Genomic DNA, 12616 nt, shown 5'->3' on the forward strand with positions numbered 1-12616 from the left:
TAATAGTTGAGTTGTGTGCGTTATCTAAAAGCCAAAAGTCATTTGTATTGGGGACCAGCTGTGTTTGTTTAGCTCAACTTGTTAACTTACCCTTGAATTATTTTGCTATTTTATTGGATTTGGTGGAGTACGTGATTTTCTAAGAGAAAAGGGACAACAATCACAGTGAGTCAATGATATGGGGTGGTCAAGGTAAAGATTTTCTCACAAATATTTCAATAACGAACATCATACGTATAAATATTGGGCAAATTACACTTTATCCCTATGTAGTTTAGTATTTTTGAACATAACTCTCTTATAGTTTAAAAAACTATATATAATCCGTTCATAGTTTGGATTAAAGTGTCAAAGTAACGAAATTTACAATTCATAACGGAGTCACCTAAAACATAAAAAACATCCCTATGTAGAGATGAAAATTATTAACTACGGGGATTATGTGTATATTTTAAAAACCATCAGGGGGTTAATGGTAAAGCATTAAACCATAAGAGGTTATATGATAAGATATAAAATCATACAGGGTTAGTGCGTCAGGTATATTATGCTTATATATTTTGGTTACGTCAACCATTTATTTTTAAACAAGGGGGTTATGTATAGCTTTTGAAATTATGAGGGGGTTATGTCTAACTTTTGAAACCATAGGGGATTATGTACAAAATATTAAACTATAGGGGGATAAAATATAATTTGTCCATCAATATTTGAGGGGAAAAATTTTTTTTTGGTGCATTGCGTTTGGCTACTTCTTAGAGTATTGTATTGTACCCTTGACAATTTGATGAGGATTTTTTGTGTTATATATCACAGAAATCAGTTGCATGCACGTAAGAGTATTTGGTCCAAACGGTTAAAATTGCAGCATGACAACACGAAGGCACAAAATATAAAGTGTTCGTTTTGTTTATGTTAGATAAAGATTCTTATAACAGCTGATACATTGGTCACAGAATCAATAACAGATCAAAACAGTACAATAATCAAACATAAAATTAATTATAATCACTTGTAATCAGTACAATATGCAAATGTAATCTATCACCTTAGCTATTTAAATCGATATAAACAGAATGAAGCTTATAATTGCTTAATATTTAAAAGCAATACCAAATAAACAAAATAACCAGTATGCTCTTATATATATATTTTTTACTATTCGTAGTTGACTAAGCATTATTTTTACTTGTTGCTTTTAATTCAATGAGGATCCTATATGGATCCGGAGCCCTTGCAGTTGAACTTTTGTCTAGTTATGTACGATTATGTAATTCTTACGACATTTAGGATAAACTAATACAATTTTGATATAAATGGAAATTTTCATCTAATACAACTAACTGGATATAAAAATCATGATTGTGTGAGTTAATTACGCCAAAGTTATCAGAATTACATCAATTGGACTAAATTAGATAGAAATCAGACTTTTTCTTTTTTTAACCCTCTCACCCCTCCTCATATGCTTTCCATCCCCGACTGCCAGGCACAACTACAATAACTGCATTACCAACTACACTAATTCTTACTTTAGCCATATCACAAGAAGTTTATTAATGTTTCATACCTGTAGGTTGAAAAATACAATTATTTTCAGAGTAATTCTAAAATATACAACATATGAAAATTTTTTTTGTTAAATTATGTGCACCAACTTGTTTTATTCAAATATAATACGTATGTCTACTAATTATGCTTCTAACACCAAAACAATGAAATAAAAGTTTGAAACAAAATATATACTAATCCAAGTAATGACGCAATTTATATCCAAAAATTTTCCGTGGGTATACTTCCACGCCTGGACGGCTCTTAAAGTTCTCCAATCACCATCATGCTATATATATATATATGTATATTGTACGAAAAGGGAAAGAGAATAATTAAAGTTTAAGCATTTACAAGTCGGGGCATCATCATGCTATTCTTTTTTTTTTCGGAGACGATAATAATTTTATAACCTATTTTATCTTAAACTACAGGAGAGGGGGAGTCTAAAGAGACTTGTGTTAGGAGCTAGCAGCCACATAGATCTTACTAGACCAAAGAAATATTTTAGCATCATTCTTAAACTTTTTTCACTACAGGTGAATTTTGAATCCCCACCTACAATCCAACAAGGGACTTAAGACCCACCTCCTTGGTCGCCACTGAGCTTGGCTTAGTGGTTGGCACCATCATGCTATTCAACACCTTGAATATGAGTAGGGCAGATGCCGGAGATATGATATTAATTGTCTGTCGTAACGATTACACAGAAACACCTCTCCATCTCATGACTTCATCTCGATTTGACCAGCTTGCCACTTAAAATACTTATCTCTTCTTTGTTTTGTAGTCAACCAAGAAACTAAGGTAGGTCTAGGGTTGCATATGAGTCAAGACACTCGCAAGAACATTACCAGTAGTTTGAGTTAAAGTTCGATCCGAACTCGATTAAGTCAAATTTAAGTTCAAAAATATTTAACTCGTTAGCTTGTGTACTGGTTTGATTATATATAGATATAAATATATATTATTTTTATTTTAATAGTGAAATTACTTATATATTTTTAATATTTTACTATTCATTAAGAAAAATATTTTTTTATTTTTAAGCCTCGAACTCGAGCTCGACTCGATTCAAATCTGAATCGAGCTCAAACTCGAACTTTACATTGAGAGCTTGTCGATCTCGAGTTCGAACTTAATAAAATTAAATCGAAACACGATTCGATTAGATTAAAATTTGATTTAATTTGACTCGTTTGCAGTTCTAGGTAGGCAAAGAAAATCCTTGAGGTAGCACACTAGCTAGCATTGAGATGACTGCAGGGATAAACGGAGTGCGATTGTGCCAAAAACATGTGACCGCTAAGAGTTTAAGGCACGGCAAAAAGAACAAGTTGGTTATTGTGCCCAACTTAAAATTTCAATCCGCCCAAAAAAAGTATTTGAGCTCTTTTCACCCAACTCAAGACTAATCCAACACTCAACAGCCTCAACCCAACCTCTCATTATTAATGGATAGATTGGATGGATTGTTGGGCTTTGATTATAATTTCCAAGGTTAGATGTTTCCCTTGTTGTACGAATTGAATTAGGCTGAAACCCGAAGAAAGAAAACCTAAACCTAAATTTAAATTTTAGTTACCAAACACTTTTTCAACAAAAACCTATTAGTATTAACTAGTCAATGAGAATAGTAGTGACAAAGATTGATGAACTTTTACCAAACGGCTCCCTAGAGATCCTTTGCCCTTTTACTCGATCGATTAGTTCCATGCGAATGAAAGCAGAAAATTGCTCAAACATTTGGATTTGATAATAGAGGTTCAGAGAATTGGAAATAAATGAATTGAAATGGAGATTTATTACATAATTCAGCTAGAGGATTGAAGAAGTGAACAATCCGGATAGCTGGAAGAATGAGGAGAGACTGGATTAATCCAGTGGTCGGCCCCGGCACAGATTTCAATTCACGGAAGATTTCAGAAAGAAGGAAGATACAAATCCCATGTCCTCTCTTCTGCACATACTACTGCTGCTACCACTAACACTGTAATAGATACAACACAATTAGTAACCATTTGCTAACAACTCGCTAATTAACCCTGAGCCATGTGTTGCTGAGTTGGTATTCTTCCACTTAACTGTCACGTATGCATTTTCATGTCAGGATTTAGCTATTGATGGCTGATCGAAGATTGAGTTTATGTGGTGGTGCCTAGGGCTGCAAACGAGTCGAGTCGAGTCGAGTTTTGAGCTAATCGAGCCGAGTCTCGACTAAATTTTACCAAGCTCGAGCTCGATGAGCTGGCAATTTTCGAGCTCGAGCTCGAACTCGAGTTCGAGCTCGAAAAAAATAAAAAAAATATTTTATTTTTAAAAAAAATAAATAAAATAATATTTTTTTCTGAATAAATTATAAAATATTAAGGATATATACGTAATTTCACTATGAAAATAAAAAATAAAAAAAATATATATATATAATATACGTAATTTTATTATTAAATAAAAATAAAAAATATATATATATATAAGTATATATATATATATATATATATACTCAAGCTCGCGAGCCGGCTCGCGAGCTAACGAGCTTAATATTTTGAGCTCGAGTTTGACTCGAGCTGGCTCGAGCTCGATTAATATCGAGCTTGAATCGAGCTTGACTCGAGCCGCTCGCGAGCGGCACAATTCGTTTGCAGCCCTAGTGGTGCCCCTAACGGCCGTTGAGATCCTCAGTCCCTAACGGGCGTTGGGCTGTACAGAGTCTCGCCCAAGGATGTACAGCAATTTCGCGCAGTAAGGTTCGAACTAATGACCTACGAGATATTATCGCATGTGGTCAACAGCTGAACTCCCTGTTGGAGGCTATCTTAGAATAGTTGGACTTGCGACTTTTGGAACGCTAAAATTGCTCCCCAATTTCACAAACGAAAAACAAGAATTCAACCAAAAACAATTTACATGCCTGATTAAAAATCATCTCCTAAAATTTGATATAACTTTTTCTTCTAACTCCAAGATAAAAGTCATAACTCAAAATGGTTGATAATAGCAATATCAATCCTATTCAAAGGTCAAATATATAGTCAGAGGTCTGAGAGACACGTGAATTAAGTGACATGATTGCAATAGAGTGATGAGATCCAATAAGGGGTTTAATATGGTGGTTGAGGATCTCACCGCCCTAATGGTGTTGTGGAGAGAGGCTGTGGAATTATTTCGATTTCTTTTTTTTATTAATTTTTTTAATTTCAACTCCGGTATTGTGCCCAACTTTAAGATACAAACCGTCCAAGTAACATTTGGTTTTCTTTCCCCCAATCCAGCTCTTAACTCAAAACCCAATTGAGCCAACCACCCTGTCAATAGTGGGTGGGTTGGATGAATTGTTGGTTTTTAGGTATAATTGCCGACCGTCAACGCCCATTCTCAATAACAGTTTAGGCTTGTGGACCTTGGGCTTCGTCAGGCATTTAGCGCCTCCAGCCCGTTATACCTGACCCAAGTAATACACACTATAGATGCCCGTTCAAAATAAAAAGAAGAAAATAACAAGCAAAAAGAAACCGATTCCAGTTGCAAATTCTAAAAGCCAATTCCACCCCCGCAGGAGCCTAACAGTGAAAAAGAAGAAAATAGGATAAGGCTGATGGCCATGGCAGTGGAAATGGTGGGAGGAGGTGGCGCCGCCGCAGGCGGTGGCGGTGGAACTTTATCGGAATTGTACCAGAACTCGAAGCGTTTGGTACTCAAGTGCCGCGAGGGCGTGGCGAGGCTGGAGCGTTTTGAGAGCTCGTCATCCTCTTTACCTTCATCGTCTTTGGACTCTTCGCCGGAGCTTGCAAATGCCGTAAAGCAGGATATCAACCAGATCCGCTCTCTCTGCACCGAGATGGATCTTCTCTGGCGATCCATCTCCAACAAGCCCCAACGGGATCTCTGGAAAAGGTTGGTTTGAATTCTAGAGAAAGCATAGCGGTTTATTATTCGATTTTCATCTTTTTAGTTGCGCTGCTTATCGGTCTTGGATGTATAGGGGAGTCGATTGAAATGCGTGATCTGATTACCAAGTGAGAGAAGTTTGTGTAGCGTATCCTTGGTTAGCTGAAAGGAATTAGGGCTGTGAATTTGCATTCTTTTACCTAGGGTTTGATTGAGAAATTGGACGAGTTGTTAGCGTGGAGAAATAAATTGGTATATTGGAAAAAAAAGGTACTGGTAAAGGTTGTAGAAAAGTGATTATTTGGATTTGCCTAAGCTGAATTTTGCCTTGTTTCTTGAGGAATTTTTCCACATGCCTTTAGTGGCGGATGTCAAAATGTGCAGATTCTGATGATGCCGAATCTCCTCTAGAGGTTTTAATGGAGTGTATTGAGCTGCAACTGGTGAACAACAATTGATTCAAATATTTGGGTTTGCTCCTCAGTAGCTAAACTCCTCCCTGCAAGCATACTCCAGCTGCAGAACATCCGTTGATGATGTCTCAAAGAGATATAGTTTGCTTGGAGATTGAGAACTTTGTCTTAAATGCTATTGAAAACGCTTATTAGGGACACTTGCTGATTATGTTTTAGCTAATATGCCGCTTTTTAAAGAACTCAGCTGACGAGTACGTTCTGTGTAATCAATGCGATATATCTGTAAAGCTCCAACAGCACAAAATTGCTTATTTCTCCTTAGTCTTGAGTTGTTTATGGCCATCTCTGGATGAGATTTGTGGAAATGAATGTTTGAGTGTCTACAAAGATGGATATGATATTCGCACAAGTAGATAATTCTTATCAATTGACATTAGCATTGGTTGATAGCCATAATGTTTTTTAGCCACATTTTGTTACAAAACTGAATGAACTTTGGATTCTTAGGTCAATTGGTATAATTTGAAGAGTAGCTCAGTCCACAATGGTTATTTCATTTTTTATATCTTTTACCCCCCCCTCTCTCTCTCTCTCTCTCGTGTGTTTATGTACATTTACCCTGCTATATATCAGGCTATGCTAGTTTTTGAGGAAAAAAAATCCCCTTTCCTTTTAATCACCAGCTGAAAACTTTTTCAGAACGGTAGAAAATACTAATGTAAGAGAAAATGGAAAAGGTGACATGCATTAAAGCAGTCAGTGTCCATTGTGGCGGTTCATTTCAGACAAAAAAAAAAGTCTGAAGATTGAGGAAATCATTGTGGATTATGTCTTTTCTTTATAATGATCTCATACGTCAACTATTACCATTGATGGGAGTTTTTCCATTCACTTTCGCAGTATTTATCTATGTGCGGGGCAGTCCTCTTACTTCCATCACATGGTGGCAGTCATTGTGGTTTATCAGTATTGTCAGAGACTGTTTTCTCATATTACAAGTCTCTTTTTTTCTGAAAACATTTGATGTGGCTGGTTTTGTTTGTCATTTAGCATGTTTAAGTAATTTGCTTTGGCATCTTTCTAGCAGATATCCTTTGAGAACAGCTATTTAAGCATGAAAACAAAAGTCATTTTGTTGTTGAGAAGATCTATATCCTTCAGATTCTGTTTTGCCTTTCTGTGTGTGTTTTGTTTGTTTGTTGTTCAGATGACTAATCACCCAACAATAAGTTTTTCTTTTCTTTTGCATGGTTTTGCAGACCCTGGGTACACATTTTACCTCGTTGTGAACTCAATTTAGCAAATACTAGATTTTTTTACTATGACTGTGATGGGGAGAAAAGTTTAATGTTAATTGCATATCACAAATAGGTTACATTAGGTATTCCAATAATGAGTGGTTGGAAGGGTAAGTATTGCTGTTAGCTTCTGGCAATATAGAATATTAGTGGCTTGTCTGTAATTACTTCATTCGTATTATCATGATTACACAGAAAAGTTGAACAAGTGGGTGAAGAGGCTGACTCATTGAAAGACAGTCTGGAAAAGTACCTTCAACGGCATCAAAGACGAATGCAAGAAGCTAAAGAGAGGGCTGAGTTGCTAGGACGAGCTGTATGGTGGAACCTTCCTCTGGCTTCTGCTCAAATATGCTGATTGCATCTCTTAATTCAAGTATTTCCTGTCTAATGAGTTTATTTTTATTGTAGAATGGGGAAACGTCTCATGTGTTGAGGATTTATGATGACGAAGCACAAGCAATGGAGAAAGTTAAGAGCTCATCCAGGATGTTAGAAGATGCTTATGCAACAGGGGTAGCTATTCTTTCAAAGTATAGCGAGCAAAGGGATCATCTCAAGGTACCTAACCAAAGCAATTTATTCATCTGTCTTTATGTGCATAGTTTTTTTTGTGGTGATGCATTTCCATAGCTGTTCCATTTAGTTTGAGATGTCTACACTGAGCAACATGTTCATATGAGAAATTTGTGCTGGCATCTCAAAAGTAGTTGTTTTTTGAGGGAAAATGTTAATGTTGGAGTTTTAGATGCTATTGAGCCAGACCCAAAATGTAATAAATCATTGTCACTTAAGTTATTGAAAGCTCCAGTCAGTAATTAGGCCGCAAATGAAATAGTGGGACAAGTTGTATTTTGATGCAGCCAACAATTAGTTGGACGGAGTGTGAACATGTACATTTCCTTTTTAACAAGCATTTCTTGGTCATACCTTAGAAGATATGAAACCTATTTGGATGCTGAAATATTATTTATTTAAGAGTCCCTGTCTAAATATGTTGATGTAGGTTTCAAGGTCTATAATCTTCGGACTTTTTGTCTTCCTTTTTTGCAAAAAAGTGTCTTGGTTTCTTCAGACAACTTTATTTTTGGTCAACTTTTCTATTTGTTTGTCCTAAAATTTATATTATGAATTTTTTGTTTATTTGAATTTGTCTTAGTTGGGTGTCTTATTTTTGATGATAGAATTAATAAATAGTTAGTATGAGCAAGTGTATGTGCCTAGAGTTTTGTACTATATTGAGCTTGATATATTAAATTCCTTGCACATATTTGGTGAGATTTTATGATGCAATCTAGCCTTAAGTGTGACTGAAGGGTTCTAGCCAAATGCTCCTCTCCTTTCTTCCATTTTGCTGCAGTTTTTCCTACATTCAGCCTGTCAAGTTCCAGATCTCTACAGAGCTTTTGATACTGCCATTCCTAATCATAGTAATCTAACATGTTTTCCAAATGTCCTAGTAGTTAGCCACCCATTTTTTTAGTAATTATTTTTCTCTATCCTCTGTCGCTATTGCGCATTTACAATCCTCATTTCCACTTTTCCTTTCAAGTACTGGTAATTATTTGTATTTATTCCTTTAGAAGAAGATTATAATCAACAACCCCAATCCACCTTTCCTCAAGGAAATTAGAGAACTGCAGTATTCCCTCAACTAGTTCAATTGCAGGGTTTTACACCTTGGAATCTTATCTTTTTACTTCCTCTTTCCTGTGGCAATACAAAAGCCAGTATATAAGACTTTCAGCTCCAGACGTAATGTTGCTAAAAATAATAAGAAGTAAAAACAAATTGTCAATCATTATAAGCTGCAGAATGTTTCAAAGGCCTTTTTATTTGTAAACAAACCTAATGGAGGTCCTTTAATCATGTGAGAGAATCCCATATAGATGCTCAAGACTGGTTCAAAAGGAGTACCACTATCACGGGCACTTCTTGCCAAAAAGGAACCTAATAGAGGCTTTGTAATTGTACTGGAGAAGTTTTGTTTTACAGACCTGATCTATTGATTTTATTTATTTCCTAATCTATCAATTTTATGGGTTCAGTCTTTACTGTAATAGTGTCAAGCTTTTCATTTTACCATTACCTAAATTTCTGGTATGCCTGCATCATATCAAATTCCCAACTTCCTCATCATGTATGTAAGAGAAAACAGAACTCCACTGTTTTGGCCTTTTGTGTCAAACTTGCAAGAATTTGCTTCCCTCATATTGCTTCTTGAATATTTTAGAATTTTTTCCCTCTTAACTTACATTGCCCAAGTCAAAATAAAACCTTGGTGTAAAGCTTTAACAGGTAGAATATGGAGATGGGTAATGCTGAAGGGAAGATTAAGTCACTTCTGGTAAGATTGTGTCAGTTTGGGAATCCATAGAACGTTGACAAATTTGAATTGAAAACACCAAGTATAACGAAGTAGATACTGAGGCAATGGAACGGTTCAATGGTTTGTTGATAGTGCATCTTGCACTTCAGTTTTCTCAACTTGGTCTATCAATTTATGTGTTAATTGTCGCATATCCACTTTTGGTATGTACAACTTTGAAGTGTTGTATATTAATTGTTTGAAGCCTGCTTCATCTGAAAAAACATGGTTGCAAATGTTATCTGTGGTAGTCTTGGACCTATTGTTACTTGGATCTGCTGCTAACTGATACTGTGTGATACTAATACATGGGAATTGGATGAGTTTTGTGCAGAGAGCTCAAAGAAAAGCACTGGATGTTCTTAATAGATTGGGACTTTCAAATTCTGTGTTGAGGCTTATTGAGAGGCGTAACCGTGTAGATAAATGGATCAAGTATGGAGGTATGATCGCCACGATCATCTTTGTCATAATGTTTTGGAGGTGGACAAGGTGAACCACATTCGTTGTACATATGCAAAATTATGGAGCACCTTTGTGATTTTTGGGAACAGGGAGATATGGATGAGAGCAGTCAGAAGGTTTTCAAAATTTCTAGGTGTCATTGGGTTTTGATTGATAAGCCACTGGAACATATATATTGGAAAAACTGTATAAAAATGACACTTGGCAAAGGAAAAGGTACTATATGTAAATTTTTCAATGACATTGGATTCAGGCTCCAATTTGTTCTCTCGTTCTTTCTGCCTGGTTAATTGTGCTTCCGAGTTAGCTGTTGAAACTTGAATATGTTGCTGTACACAGTAGTACAATACTTTTCTGCACTGAGCTGTGGCAGGCAGTTTTGCACCACCTACGCCCCTTGGCTGCCCTGCCAGGGATTCTACCACTTCTCTAGTAGCAAACTTTAATTGAAGCATATTATTCATATTTTTGCTATAATGAGAGCATAGTGAGAGCATAGTAAGCTAAGTAGCTCAGCAAATCTCTGATCTAGGACACATATGAATGAACTGATCAAGTAAATTTCAGAATTTACTACTTTTTTGAATCCATCCAAATATGCTGCTCATTCTGCACTGTGTTCTTCAGTTTTGGGGCATGGTTGAGTTCATATTCATACTGCTTGTGTTCGTCAAGTGCAAAATTCTGGAGTGGTTCAGATGCACGAGGGTTGCCCACAATAAACAGAATTTTGATGGACGTGCTAAATTTTGTTGCTCTCTTAAGATTGCGATCTTCTTTTTGCGCGAGTATCAAGTAAAGAAATGCTTTGCAAAAAACAAATGTATGAGCCTGCTTTGCTTTTGTACTGTGTATAGTTTTAGGCAGCAGAAATAATTCACGTACAAAAGTTGTTAATCCATTCACTGATTTTGTTTTTCTTTTTTCACAGTGTGGATGTCTGTACTGTTCTTCATTTAACCAAGCACATCAAATTGGATAACACTTCAAAAATTCTTTTGACATTGTTGCAATGCAGAGATTGTAACCTTTTTCTTCAAAGATTTTCGCAATAGCAACTTAATTTTTCATTGCCATGTTCGTTTGTATTTCTCCAAATAGATAAAATGATTTTTTAAATTGCACTGACTTTAGTAGCTTAAGCAAGCCTATAAGGACTAAAGTATATTCAAAAAGTAAAATGTCTCATATGACTATGTAAGAAATCAAAACGTCTAAAAAACAACAATATTGTTAGTCTTTAACGGTACATATATACAAACAAATTAGGAAATTCCATACTCCAATCTTTCACTTTTAGGATAAATTACAAAGCGTGCCCCTCAAAAATATAGGTTTCTTGCTTTGCCCTCTGGTTAGTTTGGACAAATTTGTCCTTCAAACTATTCAAATTTTTTCAATAGAAAAGAACCAGGTAGCCTCAAAAATTGATTTGATTTTATCACTTGACATTGGCACGTTGCAACACCAACACATACACAGACGAAAACCATTCAAACTTTCGGTAACATTAGAAGAGTGTGCATCTAAGCACCGAGGCGTGGGCTTGAAAGTTGAAAGCATACGGGGGCATCTTGGTACTTAAATAATTGAAGAAGAGGATTTGGAAATTGCGATCCCAAAGCTTCCTTTTTGGCCCGATATAAGCCTAGGGCTGCAAACGAGTCGAATCGAATCGAGTTTTGGCCTTATCGAATCGATTCTTGACTTAATTTCATCGAATTCGAACTCGGGGGCCTAGGCGGCCAGTGGCCTTCGGCCACGTGGCAAGAGAGTACGGCGACCCACGTTCCGATAAGACGCTCGGGGCGGACACGTGGACGGCGGATGGAGGGGCCACGTCACCCCCCAAGAGTAAACTGGACGGTTGAGATCAGCTCAACCGTCCAGGAAATTCGATTTGCAACAGTGCATCCGGGCACTGTGCTGCTCCACCTGCTGGCACTGTGCACCAGTGCGGGGCCCCCGGGGGCCCCGGGCGGCCAGTGGCCTTCGGCCACGTGGCAAGAGAGTATGGCGACCCACGTTCCGCCATTGGGTTGAGCGTACTATTTACCACAATACCATTGGGTTGAGTTGATCTCAACCGTCCAAGTTACTCTTGGGGGGTGACGTGGCCCCTCCATCCACCGTCCACGTGTCCGCCCCGAGCGGCCAGTGGCCGAAGGCCACGTGACAAGAGAGTAATAAATAATAAAATATTAAGGATATTTATGTAATTTTACTATTAAAAATAAAAATAAAAAATATATATATATATACTCGAGTTCGCAAGCCGGAACTTAATGTTTTAAACTCGAGCTCGAGCTCGAGCTCGACTCTGGCTCGACCAACTCGAGCTCGATCAATATCGAGCTCGAGTTGAACTTGAATCGAGCCGCTCGCGAGCGGCCGGATTCGTTTGCACTTCTAATATAAGCATTCCGACTTCTGACCGCTAGACTTTTTCTTAGAATCTATTGTAGCTAACACAATTAGTACAGTTAGCAGATGGTCGACTTCTTAGCAGATTCTGCAGTCATTTGGTATATAGTCGACCTGTTCACCTAATGTTACAGCCCAGGACATTAATAATTATTGCCTATAAAAGAGATTGGAACGAGGACATACTTGAAAATAGACGAAACTGT

General features: G+C 36.9%; 1 protein-coding gene across 1 annotated transcript; it reads left to right on the forward strand.

Moving 5' to 3' along the window:
• Positions 1-5036: 5036 nt before the first annotated feature.
• Positions 5037-10246, forward strand: LOC113730083 (membrin-11-like). Its single transcript, XM_027254538.2, has 4 exons — positions 5037-5445; positions 7349-7469; positions 7565-7714; positions 9856-10246. Exons 1-4 carry the CDS (start codon positions 5147-5149, stop codon positions 10015-10017), a joined length of 732 nt encoding a protein of 243 aa, XP_027110339.1. The 5' UTR covers positions 5037-5146; the 3' UTR covers positions 10018-10246.
• The last annotated feature ends 2370 nt before the right edge of the window (positions 10247-12616 follow it).

This window comes from Coffea arabica, chromosome 3c (genome assembly GCF_036785885.1).
Source record: "Coffea arabica cultivar ET-39 chromosome 3c, Coffea Arabica ET-39 HiFi, whole genome shotgun sequence".
NCBI lineage: Eukaryota > Viridiplantae > Streptophyta > Magnoliopsida > Gentianales > Rubiaceae > Coffea > Coffea arabica.

Bases quoted from the DNA above. Each gene is read 5' to 3' on its own strand.
- LOC113730083 (XM_027254538.2), top strand. From the start codon at position 5,147: ATGGCCATGGCAGTGGAAATGGTGGGAGGAGGTGGCGCCGCCGCAGGC. The intron at 5,446-7,348 runs GTTGGTTTGAAT...ATGATTACACAG, and splicing joins CAACGGGATCTCTGGAAAAG to AAAAGTTGAACAAGTGGGTG. The intron at 7,715-9,855 runs GTACCTAACCAA...AGTTTTGTGCAG, and splicing joins AGCAAAGGGATCATCTCAAG to AGAGCTCAAAGAAAAGCACT.